Source organism: Mastigoproctus giganteus, chromosome 6, assembly GCF_048544385.1.
Source record: "Mastigoproctus giganteus isolate SK-2022 chromosome 6, ASM4854438v1, whole genome shotgun sequence".
Taxonomy (NCBI): domain Eukaryota; kingdom Metazoa; phylum Arthropoda; class Arachnida; order Uropygi; family Thelyphonidae; genus Mastigoproctus; species Mastigoproctus giganteus.
In genome coordinates this window covers 170623032-170641471 of record NC_143580.1, presented here as the reverse complement: position 1 = coordinate 170641471, position 18440 = coordinate 170623032, and the positions used below count along the sequence as shown (strand labels likewise).

Here is an 18440-nt window from a genome sequence, read left to right as displayed (position 1 = left end):
CAAATAAATAAATAAATCCAATTAATTATCAAGGCGACCGAGGTAGAGAGTTTGGTTAAGTGTCGCTTTTGGGCATTGTGGAAAGTATAAGCCATTGTTTATTTATTTGGCAGATGCAGAACATGTCTGCTTCCTTGCATCATTTAGCCATACTACTAATAATAGGAGTATTATTGAAGATGAGTAGGGGGAACAGCAGACTCAGTTTTGCGAGAAATAGCCTCATGTGTAGCACAGTTGGGAGGATCGCTGCCTTCCTCACACCTGATGGAAAAGACATGAGTTCGAGTCAGGTCGATGACGAGAGGAATTTTTACGGGCCTCTTTCACAACGTGGCTGAGTTAGTCGGTTTCAGGCGAGGGTAGCATGGTTTTTTCTCCCGGAAACGCAGTTTTTTTTCCAGCCAACAGAAAATTCGACCCTGCAACACGCGCACTTTCCAGACAATATACAAGGAGCAGTATGGCCTGGGTCGCTGATGCTCCTCAAACCCTGCTACAACCAAAACATTCCACAAGTGTTCAATTGGATTGAGGCCAGGCGAATTTGGAGACCAATCAAGATAGGTGATATCTTCACTGTGTTCCTCGAATTACTTTTGCACACTGTGAGTCCGATGACACGTCACATTATCGTCTTGGATGATGCCTTTTTCTGTCCGGGAAAACGTACAACTTGGTAGACTGCATATGGTCTCCTAAGAGCTGCCGGTAGATCTCACCAGCGAAACGTGCTCTTAGTTCTTGCCAGAAAAACATGCCCCCATATTAAGCAACCATCGCCACTCGCCTGGATAGTGAATACCATGCACAATTGGTCCATAGACTCGTGTCACTTTCGCCACACACGAAGGCGTCCGTCGGCGTGTTGCACCAGGTATTTGCACTCATCCGACCAGCATGCACCTTTCCAGTCCTCCAGTGTCCAGCCAGTTTGTTGTTGAGTAGAGTCCACTTGAATTGAGTTTTCTTAACATAGTCCGGTTGGAAATTTTTCATATGTGCCCGCAGCAAACTCAATAGACAATTGATGACAAGACATCGTAGGGTTCTGTCTTGCTGTTAGAACCAGATAACGGTTTGTTCTGGTTGACGTAACCCTCGGGCGACCTTGGCTAGCTCTTTTCGTGATATGTCATATGTCATAACAACGTCAATACCGACGTCGGTATTGACGTTGCACTGTTATGACAGATTTAAATTCAGCGTACCACACTGTGCTTTCTGTTTCACGGTTTATCTTACTGACATGACTGAGGCGGTGCACGTAGGAGTCATTCTGCGCACACTCACGGCGCAGCCATGGTTGAGGTGTCAAATAAAACTTAATGAGTAACTACACTGTTTGCTGCTACGATCACAGCAATCGATCAAATATTTCCGACGATAATTAAAAGGGAAATCACGGACACCTTTTTCGATTACCCTGCTTGATTAATGTTTGTATTGATGGTTTATTGTAATTGTAAACTCCACTGACCTGGTGGCCGTGCCGGAGTATAAACAAGAAATATTATCTGACTTGCCATCCTGAATACTGGAGATGTGGCTATACCACTGAGCAAGCCAAAAAACGGGAATGAAGTGATATGGTCGGAACCCGTGTTTTGTAGACATGAATCATTCACATAATGTGCGGCTGTGTAATGTGATAGATCGATTTCTATTGGATACTCCAATTTTGCATGCCAGGATGCATATTATATCAAATATTCGTCTTCCGCGACACTATTCACAATAAAATATTCATTAAAAATATCTTGTTCTTTTAATTTTTTCGATCAGTGTAGAAATGTTTTGATAAAAACTGGAAGGGGGTCCCCTAATAACAAAGTTATGAATGTCTTGTATGCCAAATCGCTGTTCTGTGTCGTAAGTTTTAACAATATCAAGGAAAACTAACGCCAGATTCTCGGATTTTATAAAAGCATCACGAATGTATGTTTCCAATGTGATAAAATAATGCAAATTGGAACTGTTTCTTCGGAAGCCACCCAAACAGATGACCTTATGGGATGGAGGTCGTCTGTCTCTCTAAATACCACACATGGATTCATTATTCTTTCCAGTATCTTAGGCAAACATGTATGTAGCAATTTTATATATTTGGATGGCACCAAGATGAAGGCCCCGTTTCATCTTGTATCAATTTATTTTTAATACATCACTGTATAATGGCTGATGTTATTTGGTTTTTAGGAGCATTAGCAACTAAGGCCATATTGCTCCGGGGATATGCGGTGGTCATTCCCTGACCTTTCTGCATCCTCCATATTTGGTGGCTCACAGGCTCGAACCCGGTCTAATCAAGAAGCGTGTGCTACGCACTGCTACTCCTGCCGACCTGGCTACGGAGGCGCTCTGAATAATGGCCTGATATGCGTTTTGTATACGTTTTTGTAGTATGTGATTGTGTTGTGTCAGGCCACTTTTGCTACCAAGGAGCAGCCAACATCTGGGCAATTGCTGCTTGGCGCTCGTCCCTAGCCAACGAGGAAGTGGACTTGTGTCTACTGCTTTCGCATATTACACATGAAATAGCCCGCATGTACTGGATATATTGAAATTCAAGTGGATGCCAGCATCAATCCTGTACCCAGAATTGTCAAAGGCTGGCCATAAATTAAGTACCGCCAAACTGGCATTCAGGGTAAAATTCCCTGGATGCCAGCAGCATCCTGTATTTGGAGACATAAAAAGCAGGAGCACAGAAGAAAATTAAGTATGTAAATAAAAAATTAAAAAAAAAAATAATAATGACACCCACCGAGTTAAAAAAAAAAAAAACCCTCAGTGGGTTCCCAGCATAACCAGTAACCCTATTTCGCTGTTCACTAACCCATACACCTCACCTAAATAAAATAAAAATAAAAAAAAAAAAAAAAACACCCTGCACACATGAGATGACGCCATAATAAGATTTTGAATATGGGCTCCGTAGCGAGTGATCAAGTTTGACATGTTTTTGTAAGAGGCGGCTCCTATAACATCAATTCAACTCCGCCTTTTATCTCTGTGAAGAACAGTACCACTATAAAAGGGCCAGATTTGTGAATAGTGCATGTATTTGTAAGTTGTGCGCATGTTCTGTTGTATGTTCTGGCCACTTGGCTACCCAGAAGCATCAGTCACCTGGAGAGATGATTTTGGGTACTCACCATCGTCCACACCACGGGAAGATGGACCAGTCCCCAGAAAGGTGCATACCATCTCAGAAGAGACTCTGACCCACCTGGTGTTGCCAGAAGGTGGCCAAGATCTTCTGGGGGGGGGGGGGGGGTCCCAATCCAGATAAAAAAAAAATAATAATAATTAATAAATAAATAAAAAACCGTGGTGTAGGTTATTGGAAAAAACAAACAAAAAAAAGCTTAAAATAATATAAAAAAAGAAGACAAAATAAAAATAAGAAAACAAGACAAAATAAAAATAACAAAAACAGAAAAAAATATATAAAAAACCACTAGCGGCGCTAATAAAAAAAGACTAATTGCTGTTTTGCAGCAAATTAGGACATCTATCAGTATATAAAGAAAATGAAAAACAGACAAATAAAAAAAATAATAATAATAAATAAATAAACAAACAAACAGTAGATGTTTGAGTTTGTCTAGTGCCACAGTTCTCCGCATTCCTATCTCTGTTGTTTCTCCTTCGCTAAAACACTTTGGCCGCAAAGTTCTGCAGTGTGCTAAGATTACCAAGTGACTGAAGGAGCTGATCCACTTGATTCTCTGCAATGATCGGGATCCTAAATGTCTGCCGAAAATCCTCATACAGGATGCAATCAGAGAGTGGGTGTTTCCAATTCTCATTTGCTCCGCAGGAGCACAGCTCGGTTGGGTGTCGGCCTTACTAGTATAGCTTCTCGTTCAGAGACCCGTGTCCTGTGACCAGGAAATAAAAGGTTTCTAGACTCAGTGAGAGGCATGATTTGACTGACTTAGACACTGGAAAGGTTACACATATCCGAAAAGAAGTATCTTGTATCGGCTTCTTGGTGGGAGGTATCCCATCGAGTCTGCCAGATATTTGCCAGCTCGTTATAACAAACAACGGGCCTTCTCTCTTTTTGGGTTTAGGTTAGTCGAGTGGTCAGGAGCGGAAGTACAGTAGCATATGCTCTTTGAGTAGATCGGGGTTCAAGCCCCTGACTGCTAAATACGGTCGATCTGCCAACCCGCAATGGAGTCAACATGAATCGTTCACGAAGTTTCCATCCTACAGCGGATTGATAATGGCTGCAGTTATTACCTTACTTTTTTTAGCTGAATAGAACTTAAACTTTAGAATCTGCAACCTGAACCAGTTCTTTATTCGAGTCCATATTGCTCCTCCACTGTTAGACATGGTTAACTGTTTACTTATGACAAATACATTCCTGGAAAAATGTTGAAGAGCAGTAAAACTAGTTAAACTTTAGAATCTGCAACCTGAACCAGTTCTTTGTTCGAGTCCATATTGCTTCCCCACTGTTAGACATGGTTAACTGTTTACTTGTGGCAAATACATTCCTGGAAAAATGTTGGAGAGCAGTAAAATTAGTTAAGTCAGCGAGTAAAGCTTGTTCATTACCTCACTTAGCGATGGAACTTGTTATTTCAACGCAATTTCTGTATTGTTCATAGAATTTGCATTCATTATATAACAGCTTCTACGTTTCTTCCCTTCCACATTGACAATTCATATCTGCTTCCAAGTCAAATTATTGTAACTTTGGGTTTAAAGACCAATGTCCTGTAAGGATTATGAAGTGACTATGGTTGGATAAGCCACTTTTATAAAAACGTTTTTAAAATCTTTTCGTGAAATGCTGTGTATTTCACTTCAGGAAAGAAAAGATGTGTGACTAACCTTGTTTCATTAGAATTTCATGTAACTGTATAGCTCCATAATTATTTCTCTTGTTTTATACCTGACAGTTGTATTATTCCCATTATAATTATGGAATTGCCTCTCTAAGACCACAAATTATTCCTATAATTTGTAGTATTTACGTACAGATCCAGTTGCAAAGCACCAGCCAACAGTTCAAGGGTATTGGTCGATACGGTTCTGAAAACTCTAATAATGGCCTTTGTCTTTGCAGTACTAAAAATTTCTCTGATCTTAATTTTGGTCACCTTGTAGAACCAAATACCTACAGCGTATGTGACTAATGGTAAAAATAAAGCTTTGTTATAAAGCATTAATGAATTTTCTTTAATCCCCATTCAGAACGAGTTATCCGTATCATTGACGCTCTAAACGGCTTGGCCTTATTTATAAGATTTTCAGTGCGGGACTTAAAATTAAATCTGTCGTCTCATATTAGGATGTTGTTGTGGTGAGGTTTTAGAAGCATCAGCGACTAAGACCATATTGTTCCCTGTATACTGTCTGTAAATTGATTGTGTTGGTCGATTTTCTGTTTGCCGGACGAAAAACTCGAGTTTCCGGAATCAAAAACCTTGCTATCCTCGCCTGAGATCGACTAATTCAGCCACGTTGTGAAAAGGCCCATAGAAATTCCACACGTCAGAATGGGATTCAAAGTCTGGTCTTTTCCACCCTGTGTGGGGAGGAAAATACCCCAATAGATACTAATGCATTGGTATCTATTGGCCACAGCCTCAGATCCCAGGTGCCACAGGAATCTGGCATGTCTGTCATGAGCAGCAAGCCGTGGAAACTCGGAACAGGGATTCTGGTAGATGAAGGAACCCAGCTTGAACGCATCACTTTGGCCTCAAGTTCAAGTGCGGATGATGATCAGGCGATCATCAGCCGCATTTCGCTATGGGAGCCGCCGACCCACCAGAGTCCATTTGCTAACACCACGACACAGGACTCTACGCCTCAACTGGGCGAAAGAACGTCGGCACTGGACCTTAGATGATTGGAAACGGGTCTCTTGGCCGATGAGTCCCATTATTTCGAGCGGACGGGAGGGTGCGTATCTGGTAGAAACCGCACGAACCTAAAATCCGATAATAATATGCCCACCTAATGGGGTGTGACAATTATAAGTGCGACCGTAACCAAGTGGTGTACCAGCGTTACTAGCCAGTTACTCATGCCCTATTTAGAATCACGTACGCCTCATAATACCATAATGTTGTTGTGTACCCTATTTAATTCTCTTTGTCTCTGCTAGACAAGTTCCTGTATTATTCTACTGTAAAGTGTATAATGTACAAGTACACATTATACACTTTCAGTGTATAATGGAAACTTTTGTCCGCGAAAAATGATGGTTCGCTTATATATTGACTTACTTTCGTAATAGTGAACGTTAAATGTATTAGTTCTCATTAGAAAAAATTATCCTGTAAAAACCAATAATGATTTTCTTTCTTTCGAGTTAACGTATTCTGTTTATTTCATACTGTTGGTGTTCTCCCTGTAAAAATATTAGTTACATAATTTTCCCACTAACGTTGCACAGTTTATGACATCGTGAATGAGCGACTAGGTTGCTTAGTTTTTCCGCCTAGACCGAGAAAAATGAGTACATCGATTTTTTTTTTTTTTTAATAAATTGCCTTCTTTCTATAATCTGTTTCGTGATATGAAAACCAGACTGACTGGAAAGAGAAAACTGTATAACCATCGCCCGAGACGGACTGACTCAGCTACCGTATATAGATACCGTATATAGATTTTTTTTCCTTCTCTAGAGGATTTGAACCTAATTCATTATTCACGGTGGAAGAATAGCAGTCGTATCTACTGTGCTATCAATATATTAAAGTGCTTTCAGTATATTAATATGTATCAATATATTAAGCGCTTTCAGTCAAAATTGAAAATCTGCCATTTTGATTGCATGTCTTAGTTTTAATGATTCGAAATTTGTAGTCACATTTCAGCAATCCATAGTCCTCTTAAAATTGTAGGACTTTAATTAGGGCACCTCGAGAGTCTTCTGTAACACCAAATGTCCAGCCATTGAGATCATTGCCGGTTGTATTCTTTTAAGAGGACTAGTTACGCTTCTAAAGAAAGAAGATGGTATTCCATCTTACTGGTATATGGTTCTGTCAAGAACGCCTCGTTCACGTAATTTTACCGTCAGCTGCTGTAACAGCTTTCAGTGTCTCATAACATCTTACCCAAAGAAATATGGAACAGTGAAAACTGCGGTAAATCCACACCACACTAATTACTTCATCATGGAGAGGCTTTTTTGATTAAGCCGTGAACTCCCTTGCCCATGTGACACAATAGGAATAAGTCTCATCGCCCGCAGTAAATTAGCCTGCCACATTTTAGGTTTCATCTAATCTTCATAAACAAACACTCGTAAAATACATCCTAGTCACATGATCATTCCGAGTTACTGATTGAACAGGGTTGATCTCGAGAGGGCATATTTGCCTCGTGACTTTAAAAACAGTACTCTGGAATAGCCAGGCCTCGAGCGAAATTCTTTGCATTATATTGCAAAGATGTTGAAGCAATTTCTTCAAATGTTTAGGGTCTTGGTAATTGTACAGGCACCATGCACACTTACAGTTGTTTCATACTTTTTTCAGGGTTGCAGTGGTTGCTCTGCTGCATTATGGACCAGATTTCTTTCTCTATATTACAGGCTGTAACGCATTCAATAGTAGAAGATTTAGTTTTATAATTAGCAATTGATAATATTAACGTTGTGGATAACCCTTTAGTTCGAGGTTGAAATGACAGTAAAAAGATCGGAAACCTAAAATGCCGAAACTTATATGCCAACTGTTTATGTATTAATAGATGATATCCATTAATACAAAAGCAGTTGAGAGTTAAATTCCAGCGTTTTCGGTTTCCAATCTTTTTATTAGCAATTCACAAGGACAACAACTTCTTCAGTTGTTATTAGCTATACCAATATTTCTTTATTTATAAGCGTTCTCTGCATAAGGTTTGTATTACCCGGATTGTTGCATAATGATTAGCTTATATCAGCCTAAAAATTTAAATTCATCGTGGGAAGTTAGTTTATGCTCACCCTGTAGATTCAGAATATTTTACACGCCGTTCACATTTACATCAGAATTTTAGATATTTTTCTAATCCTGTAAGATGTCACAGTTCAATTTGAAACATTAACAAGTTCAACAGTGTCTGAAGAAATGTATATTTATTTACTGTTATACACATAAGACAGTACAGCCTTTAAAACAAACAAGTATACATTGATGATATCTGGTTTTCGTGGCAATATTACTTACATAAACACTTCCCCTTTTGTTTTTGTTCGTAATTATTTATATCTAATTTCTAGAGATAAATTTGGAAAGGAGAGTTCTGACTGTATTAGTAGTCGAATATAACCGTCTTTTATTTATTTTTGCGAATTGAAAAGGAATTAGCTAATGAATTACATTTACTGCAGGGCACTTTCTAACAAAAAAAAAAAAAAAAAAAAGGAAAAAAAAGGGGGGGGGGGAAGAATACGAGAACGAAGATCCTTGCTGCTGGTAGCCAACACACAAAGAAAACATCAAAAATATATATACATCATTTCTTGTTTTAGCATCGGGTGTACAGTATAGTAAGTGCTGGTGCTTTATCCGATATTAGTATTTTTTTTTTTAAAGTTTATCAAAGCTTTTAAACACCACTTATATTAAACTACAAGTGAACTACAACACCAACAGCTAATAACTTGCACGTGAAGATGTGACATGGATACCCTGTTAGTCTACATATCTTACCTCACATATACATAAATATGTACAGACCTGCCAGTTATCCATTCATTCTTTCATTACGTGGATTTATTTATTTGTAAGCGATGACCTCGAGATCTGTGAATGCTCCGAACCTTTGTCATGGGAGGGGAAAAAAAATTGATATACACCGTGTAGATGTCAATTTTTTCTTTCTTTTGGTATTAAAATTTAGACACGTTCTTTTACCTTATAGCTATTCCTTTCCAAAATCTGCATATTAAACTGACAAATAAAAATATAGTGATCCCGAAGTCGGACACTTCAAACTTTTATGGCATATGACGCTTAAAACATAAAACAGTTTGCGATAATGAAAAACGTGGTTTAAAAGTAAGTGTGTAACGATGTGGCTAATGCAAATAAACAGTAATCCGAAATGGCGACTACTTTGCAAAGGCGTTGTTTTGCCGCTGAGTCATTTTTGACCAGATCTTATATAACAGCGCTAACGAAATAGAGCAAATATTCATCACACGAAGCGCACCCACAAAGTTTGGATAATTGTGAAGCAATTTAGTGAAACGAGAACTGTTCTGAACCTCGAAGTGAAAGGCCAGCTGTCTTGACTGTATGATCGTCACGTCATGGATTTCCAGCTGTTAGACCGAAAATTTTTCAACTGAAGCTTGGTTTCACTTCTCGGGTTACTTTAGCAACAAGACAATCAGCGAGGAACAGTATATTACACGAAACGTTTCTATTCTTTCAAAATCTGCAACTTCGTGCAGTATCCCAGTCATAAATGATTGGTCCAGTTTTCTTTGAAAACATGCTAAATTTTTGGGTCACTCACATTTTCCAACTTTTTATTTATTTATTTTTATTATTATTATTATTATTATTTTGATCAGCTGGATGACACTGTCAAGAACAGCCATGTTTCAATAGCTGAAATTGTGTCTATATTTGAAGATTGTGTTATTCTTAAGACTTATTGCCTCCTGATCTGAGTTCGCCAGATCAGGAGGGGATTACTTTGGGGATTATCTCAAGGAACGTGGTTTTGCAAGCAGCCCCCCTTTCACTTGAGGTACTTAGAGAACATGAGAGATCTCCTTAAAATATTTCACTGAAAACTCTTTGTCCTGATACTGACGAGTTTTGAACACATTTGGGTTTCCTTTTCAATCATATAAATATGTTTACTGGAATATTTATAGAATCTGATTTAATGAATTAATATACTTCACGCCAAAGATTACAGTAATTATATAATTCGATATTATTAATCTGTTAGTAGTAAATATTCAAATTTTTAAGGATGCGATTTGAAAGGCTAGTTATATTTTTGCTATGTGGCAAGGATCATTCAAAAGTAATACTTCACAATTTCTATCTTTGGAAATATGCTATTTCAGGTAGGAGGAAAAAAAATTCTTTCAAGGCTTAGAAATCCCCTGTTACCCACCCAAAGTTCCATTAAGATACAAAAGTTAAGAGTACAGCAGTTTCGCTAAGCTTGTGCAGCGCAAAGTGGTGTCAGCTCCTTAGAGCAGATTACCAAACCGCATTGATACCGTTTCCAGAGTGAGTTGTTTATGAACGGCTTAAGAATGCCTTTAACGATTATACTGTTGATGGTTTTTACACCGTGTAACGACTGAGGGGCGGGAGGAGAAGTCTAGAATAGGTTACCATGTATTCCCCCCAAGAGTATGGCTCCCCCAGGGTATTTTCCTCTCACATTAGCGACCTCGGATAGCATCCAGTACGTATTGTGTAGGTTTTTTTTTTTGGAGCGATCATCGCATTATTATCTAAATATTGTTCAAAAACAGGAATTGATAGTGTTCTGATTTCTCTTGTATATCTTGAAATCTACTTGATTGGGTCCTCAAATTTTAACCGATATGCAAAGATAGTTGACAAGCAGTTCACCCATAATTGTTTACACAATTTCGTGTTATGCTTTACTTTCTTGAATAGGCACGTCGAAGGAGAAGGGGAGGATATTGGAAGCTATTAAATACCCTGCAAAGATCTCAGAAGCCACTTGCATGAGCCAGTGTCAACATACGAATGAGGGCTCATATTTGTTTGGGCTTCGCAATGCTCATCTATATCTGGCACTACTCTTAATATCCTTTTAATTCCAAAATTACGATGAAGTGAAAGATTTGAGTAATGGTCTTGGCATACATCTGTCAAAGTGGTGCTGCCATAATTTTAGTTAGGCTGCCGTAGCCGAGTGGTCAGACGCGAGAGTGCATAAGTACACGTGCTTTGAGTGACCGGAGTTCAAGCCCGTGACTGCTAAATACGGTGCTGTTTCTCGTATTCTCTGTATCTTGTGAACTCTCTGACCGTGTGGCCTTCGCGGAGTATAAACAGGAAATTTATTTATTTGTTATTATTGACTAACGGCGAAAAAAAAAAACTTTCATAGATTGACATAGTAGCCATGTCTCAAGTTTTCGTGATTGTTTCATATTTTTAAATAATATTTGATCCAGCAGAAATTCAAGTTTTAATTTTTCTACATGTGTTTTCTAGAGCTATAATGGCTTTGCAGTAATAAAATCCTATTTAAAATTTCACATATTTTATTTTTACATAATTATGGTTTTCCTAATAAGGACAGGTAGGAATATTGCATTCTTAATTAACAATTGCATCAAGTGGTCTTTGCCTGTTTTGCATGTGTGTAACTGAATACAACCGGATTGATAATTCACGACCTACCCAAAATCTGTCGTTACATGATAAAACTACATACATTTTAGAGTTACAACTGGATTATTCTAGATGTTTCACATAGCAAAATCCTGCAGAGCTGTTTTCTTAGTGGTAATTTTATCATCAATATATACCTAGACAAAGCGAGATAATTGTGTTACAATACGTGGCAAGAGCTAAAGATGGGGAAAATATAACAGGCGGATCAAGGTCACTTGTTGGTGAGTGATCTAGTCCCTCCTATTATTGTTCTTCTTGCTCTAACTACATATTTTTCTTGTTATTGTTTCAAAGCGAATATATGGAGGGGAAAAATTAGACTACACCTCTATATTATTATTACTGAGGATTTCGTTCATATTTTATTATCGTTGGTTTGAGCTGTATATATCGAATAAGCCTGTATTTCTCTGTTTCGAAATTCTGTTTAGAAATCATTATAAGTATTATGCACAAAAGTTGAAAACGGTTTTCTTGTGTTAAATTTAAAATTCGCGAACATAAATTGTAAGAAGTTTGAAGACCTTTTGGAAGGAGCATTTTCATTTTAAGTCCTTTGAGATTTTAAAACAGTAATTAAAATAAATTAATTAAAAAAGTAAATAAAATTTAAAACAATAATTCAAATTGCTTGATTAGTCTGTAAATTAGAAATTAAATTAGTTTTTTTTTCCTCCCTTGTTTCATACTTTGATATAACAATCTTTTATCAGAATATCAAGTGCTAATTTTTATTATAGTTGAAAAACTTAAAATTTCGACGTGTGTCTTCCTCTCGTAGTATTTTTTTTTTTTTTTTTACCACCTTAGCTGGCCGAATCGTGCCAAGTTACGTTTGTACCACTATGTGACAAAAATTTTATTTACCGCAGTAAGTGGTAATATTTCTTATCTGATATCTAATAAGCCTAAAGGTTTATTATCACTTCCCTCTGTCATGAGAGAGAGAGAGAGAGAGAGAGAGAGAGATGATAGCTCTTATATAATCAGTCTTCTAGTTGAGATGCGTGTTGGAAAATCTATAAATAGCTTATATCAATTGTTGGGAGGTAGCCACTGTTTATCTAAATATCATTCCTTATATTCCAGGAAGATTAAAGTATTCAAGCTGAAAATCGGCCTGTTAGTTGACTCTATATTGGTTTTAAAGGTGATTTTATCAGTAGAAGATGAATGTGATGTCTTTATAATATTTTTATGGACATATGAAAGGTTGTTATATTGTATTGCTTTTTAACATTTTCCTCACTTTAAACATCAGTTAATTTTCTTCTAATCTATATATACAGGTATTATAATTTGCTGTTGAAACATTTATCGTATTTGTCAATATTTGATATATTTTTAAGCTAGTTGATCTTCTCCCCCTCCTTTAATATGTATGTGTTTCACTGTGATGTGTATATCTGAAGATTAAGTTTGTATTTTCCAAACATTTATGTACAAACATAAAGAGAGAACTTGTAGATCAGTTATTTCAAAAGTAATAGGGTAAGGCAGTATCTTTTGACCATTGGACTGTACGGAGACAACTGCGAAAATTGGTTGTGCATGGCGTTAATCACGTGTGAACTGCGTTTCCTAGTTTGAAATATCTTGAGTCGGGACTGGAGGAAGTTTTCACGTTTGGGTTTTTACACCCTTGAAAAGTTGGAAAACTAACCGTGAAATGTATAAAAGTTACTGATACGCTGTACTGATGCCTCTTGACCTTAGCTAGCTTCGCTTTTATGAATAGCTGATGGATGGAACATCCCTTGTAGATTTTGTGGAATCGAGTATTATGAAAAACAATCAATTTCCGGGCCGGGGATGGTCTGGACGAGACCGATTCTGCTGTAAACTTTTGAATATGGTACCATGAAATATGCCTTCGGACTTTTGGCATAAAAAGTTTTTTTTTGTGGAAAGTGTATCAGCCCATAATTTATAAGAAAATGCAGAAATCAGAATGCGGATTTTCATTTTTCAATTTTTGTTTAATATCTGTTAGTACATTAAAAATTGTCAAGACGGCACCTTGACAGTTTTTAACCTGCTTACTTTCACTGCGGGTTAAAAAAAAATTTCGACTTTTGTGTTCTAATTTTATTGTTGAGGTTGCAGTGAACTTAATAGCTCTGCCCTAAGTATTTTTCCTTTAAATGTTTGTTAGATGTACTTTTGCACATATATTCGAAATTGTAAAGCTTACAGTATTTTATTTTCTAAGTGGTCATTCCTGAGGGCACAGAAGAGTGCACGATTTGAGTGATCGTGGTTCAAACTCACGTGACTGCCAAAACGGCTGCTTTCTTGTATTATCCCTAATTTGTGAACTTCTAACCTTATGCGGTCGACCCGGAGTATAAAAGCATAAACAGAAAATTAGGTTAATTAATTAATTTATTAATGTACCTTCAGTTTAATAACATTAAACATAGGGAATATTGTAGTAATAACTGAAAATTATGTTAATATATAAATGTGGACATTTTCGCTATTATAAATGCATGAAATTTCGAAATGCGCAGTGTTCTCGATCATGGTTTTGCAGATACGCGTCTTAATTTTAATCGTTGTTGATGCAATGTGACATGTGCTAATATGTTTTTGGATCTTCAGAATTATGGAGACAAGTTTATTTTGAGCCTTGAACGTAACATAGCCGAGTGGTCAATCGCCTGTGCAGTCATATGTGCATTTGAATTGACCGTGGTTCGTGTCCATATGATGGCTGAATGCGGTAATGCACTTGGTATTCTCTATCTTGTAAGCTACTGTGATCTTATGTGGTAGACCGGGTGTATATACAGAAATTTTATTTATTTAACTAGATTTGTCTTTCCGTTTTTATATTTCTGGGTCAGTGGCCAACATGTAATTAATTGTGGGCATATTTGTTGCACTTGGAAGGAGCGATACTTGTTAAAATTCTGTTGAAACTGTTTTCCATAGAGACACGAGTAAAGATATATTTTAAGATAAAAACTTAACAGAGATTAAAAGAAAAGCGTGGACTTTAAAAAAAAAAAAATAAAATAAAATAAAAGCAGAATTTGAAAGGATAAATTTCTACGGGAAGAGCAATGTCAGCAAAGGTGAAATTGTTAGGCATTATTATTACTAAAGTTAAGAGGTACAGGTCATATTTGTTGTCCCTCTTCACCGCTTAAGAATATGATTGAAATAAGGGATTCTGTTCCTCTTGACAGTGCTCCAAGAAAAAAGGAAGAAACTTTGAGTTGCTGAATCAAGTTTGGTACAGCCTTTCATTCATTGTGTATGATTCATATGCAAGGATGCTATATCAACTGCATTTATTTCATTATCCTATTCTCTGATTACAGTAAACATTATTATTATTATCATTGATGTAGACTAGAAGTGAGTACAACAGAATTTCTTAATGTCTTTTGTTTCTTTTAGCATTTATGCCTTTTATAATCTGTAATTTGGCTAAACCAGAACCCGTTATATAGAGTAAATATGATTTCTTGGTTTTTGTTATAACGAACTTTCATTACATTTCTTGGTCACTAAAACACAGCAGTGAAGTTCCTGGTACGTCACTAAAATTGATAGAGGTGAATTAAACTGCAAAGCGAAGTTGTAAGTAACTAGAATTTAGTCAGTCGCAAGACGTGATTTTTCAATTTCTTGTTTTTTTCCCTCCCCTTTCTAGAAGCAGGGTGTACATTAATGCGCTACCGTTTTGGATATTACAGATAGCTGATAATCTTTCCTAGCTCAGCCAGAGCTTCTTATATTTTAACAAACCTCTAGAAGCTGAGTGTTATGAAACTGTAAGAAACTTTGTGGCTGAGCTAGGATAGATTAATAGTATCACAAAACTTAAAGCTTACAGAGAAAAATTTGCGTGGAGAATTGACGATTATTATTTGTAAGGCATTAGTTAATAAGAGCGAAGCTATCGTAATCCTTATATAGAAATTTCCTGCTGGCTGCCGATTTCATTCGACTACCAGCAGGATGTCAGTTACAGCAGGTCGGAAACCAAATTGTGAAATCATGTTGACTATGCTTTGATACGCTATTATACTCCGTTTAGGTTCAGCGAGCGTGTACGCTTATCCTTCAGTACTCTAATCTTTAACACAACAAGGGATGAACATCTTGTTCAATTTTAAGTTTTCCTTGTCTGACCAAACTTAGTCGTCCACTCCGCTTGACTGAAGGCTACCATTATAAGTTGGTGTTATTGGTTTGGTCTAATTCAACATGTATCATAAAATATTGTCTCTTACTTCCACGATTCAAACCGACTGTCTGATTCATGGAACCAACTCCTATTCTCTATGAAAAGAATGGTGCACAGGATAGTTGTCACGTCACAAAAAACTTACTGCTGAATGCAACGTCATTGTAGTATCCATCGGGGCGAACTTGTGGTCGGAAAGTTTATCGCAAATACACAGTACCATGTAGAGTTGAGGAACTGTCTCACAGCATCTGAAATTTCCAGGCTGCAGTTTTGTCAGCGCTGTACTCTAAACAGTCGCTTGGGGGAAGGCCACCGTTAATAGGTGGCGTTCTTGGTGTGAGAGATTGGGCTGACGAGAGTCCAACTGGTGCCATGTGAGACGTCATAGTTGTAGTCATCTGGTTTAATGACGCCATAGTGGTAACAGCAAGCTGAGCATGTGACATGGGAGGTGGTAAGTAGTCCATGTTCATGTTCCCGTAATACGATGTAGGACCATACGTCTGGGAATAGCAGCTTGGAGTAGGTGGTGTGTTGTTCGTCATCTGGTATGAAGGTCTCTGCATGCAGCTACTGCTGGTCATCAGATCAGACACAGGCGTAATGGTGGCCGGGCTCCAGATGGCGCTATTGTTATTTGTGGTTACAGTAGTTGCTGTAGACGACTGTGGAGAAATAGTGGGCGGCTTATATGGTGACTCTCGAGTGGTGGGTGGTGAAATAGCGGGTTGTGGACTTTTCGCCTTCTTGGGTCGACTTTTACTTGTGCCACCGTTCTGCTGTTGTTGCTGCTGTCGACATTTTGCTCTCCTGTTCTTGAACCATACCTGCAACAAAAAATTGAGAGAAATAAACAAACACTTAAGAATCACATACTATATATTACAGACTGGATGTTTTTTTTTTTTTTTTTTTTTTTCAATTGTCTTTTATTTAATGAGAAAGTCTATTATGTCTAGTGGGAAGGTAGTCTGCTATTCATATTAACTGTGTTCCATTATATGCTTTGTAAGATTTGGATTTTCTGTTAAGGATTTGGGCGACAGCGCCGATGTAACATTGTGTCTTCTCTTCTGGATACTTCGTGTGGGGACGAGAACATTTTATAAGTTTTTTCAACAATGTGACTCCATTAGTTTTTCTTTCCCTCTCCCTCGGATCTTCGCTTTCAAGTATTTCGATCCAAGGAGGAAGATGCGTTGATATTGGTAAGCTCTTTTCTGGGTTCTCACAAAACGCGATCTGTTTTAATACCGGTTTATGTACATGGTGTTTCAACTAAAACGCATCAGTATATCTCCTTATTTTTAGATTTGGGCTATTTGTCATCTGGACCTTTCTTTCTTTCTTTTTTAAATCAAAAATTGGGCTGAAAGTTTTGAATTTGATGTTTAAATTGGACTAAGTATTACCGTTTAGATTTTACGATTTCTAAATTAAAATTTTGTGTAATCAACTGCTTTTTCTCAGTGGGAAAGCTGTTCCCCGTCCTCGGCTAAGTCTAAAAACATCATCGGTGTACTTCTGAAACGGACGCAAACCGATTTTAAATGAAGTAAATTGCAAACAAACACCACAGTTGTATGTGTTACCGGTAATTGCTTTTCGATAGGCGCGTTTACCTGTATCGAACGGCTAGCTGCAAGGACAATATTGTGTCGCATCTCCTTTTGCAAATAATGACAAAAGAAACAACATTCAAAACAATATTTTTAAAAAATAAATTCTGGGGGCGAAAGCAGCAATTTCCTGAAATAGATGAATATGGGAGAAAAACCAACAAATGCGCAGTAATAAATTAATTGTCAGGGAATAATAATAATAATAATAATAAAAAAAAAGGGTAAATGAAACTGGAATGGATAATTCGGTGCTTAACTTTGAGTTTAGCTGTTTGTATTAAAGATCAGCTGTCAGTAACGTTCAAGAACGCTGTAAGGCTGCTGCTGTTATTTCCAATGAAAGGTAACAAATTTTCAAATGAAATCTAAGAATGTAACTGATAACAAAATCGGTAGATTCAAATAATTTTAATCTTATAACAAAATACCAAATACACACCATACAAATAATATATATTTCTACATTGAACTTACGAGAGACTGTTATTCATAAACTCGATGTGGCTCTGTCACTATACAACCTTGTAACTTCCGTAATACGAGTATATTAGAATGAACATTTTTCTGAATAATGTGTTTATTTCAGCGCGTGCATTATGCATTCCCCTTTTGAGATCGTCTGAATTGTCAGTGGGTGTTTCGTACACTTTTGGTTTAACGAAATTCCAAAAGAAAAGATTAAAAGGAGGGGGGAAGTGCGGTGGCCAAGACCAGTGTATAGGATATGTCCTACGCACTGGTCTTTAAATAAACGTCGTAGCCACTATGTGCACTGCTAGCTTTGGGCGGTGGTGTCAATCATGCTGGACCCAGAGATGTCTTCGATGTTTACCGAAGATTATAACCAGTCAAATGCATTAGTGCAAAACAATTCGTAATATTTGGTCCCATTCAGCGTGCGGAAAGAAAAACTGGGCCGACAATTTCACCACTCCTATATGCCACACCACATTGACGGACCATCTCACCCGATGGCGAGTATTTCTGCAACTATATGGGTTTTGATGAATAGGTTCCCCTTTAGCAGGAATTGTGCCTGTTGGTGAAGCCATCACGAGTGATGGTAACCTCGTCAGTCCATAGGATATTGCTGAGGAAACTGATTTCCTTCCACTTTGGTTAACAACAGAAATTACAAAACTCCAAGTGTTTTGTATCCTCACCTCATGCATACCATCGGGTATCTACTCACCCACCGATGAAGGGCCAAATACAGTTGAAGTCCTTTATAGCAACCCTCTT

At 37.5% G+C, this 18440-nt stretch overlaps 1 protein-coding gene across 2 annotated transcripts in view; it reads right to left on the bottom strand.

Annotated features, from left to right (window-relative positions):
* Nucleotides 1-14896: 14896 nt before the first annotated feature.
* LOC150084743 (homeobox protein OTX2-like) overlaps nucleotides 14897-18440 on the bottom strand; it is a 193360-nt gene continuing 189816 nt past the window's right edge. For both annotated transcript variants that reach the window (XM_090375479.1, XM_090375478.1), the window contains one exon: nucleotides 14897-16403. In XM_090375479.1, coding sequence (XP_090231605.1) covers nucleotides 15816-16403 — 588 coding nt within the window. In that variant the 3' untranslated portion in view covers nucleotides 14897-15815. The remainder of the gene's footprint in view (nucleotides 16404-18440) is intronic.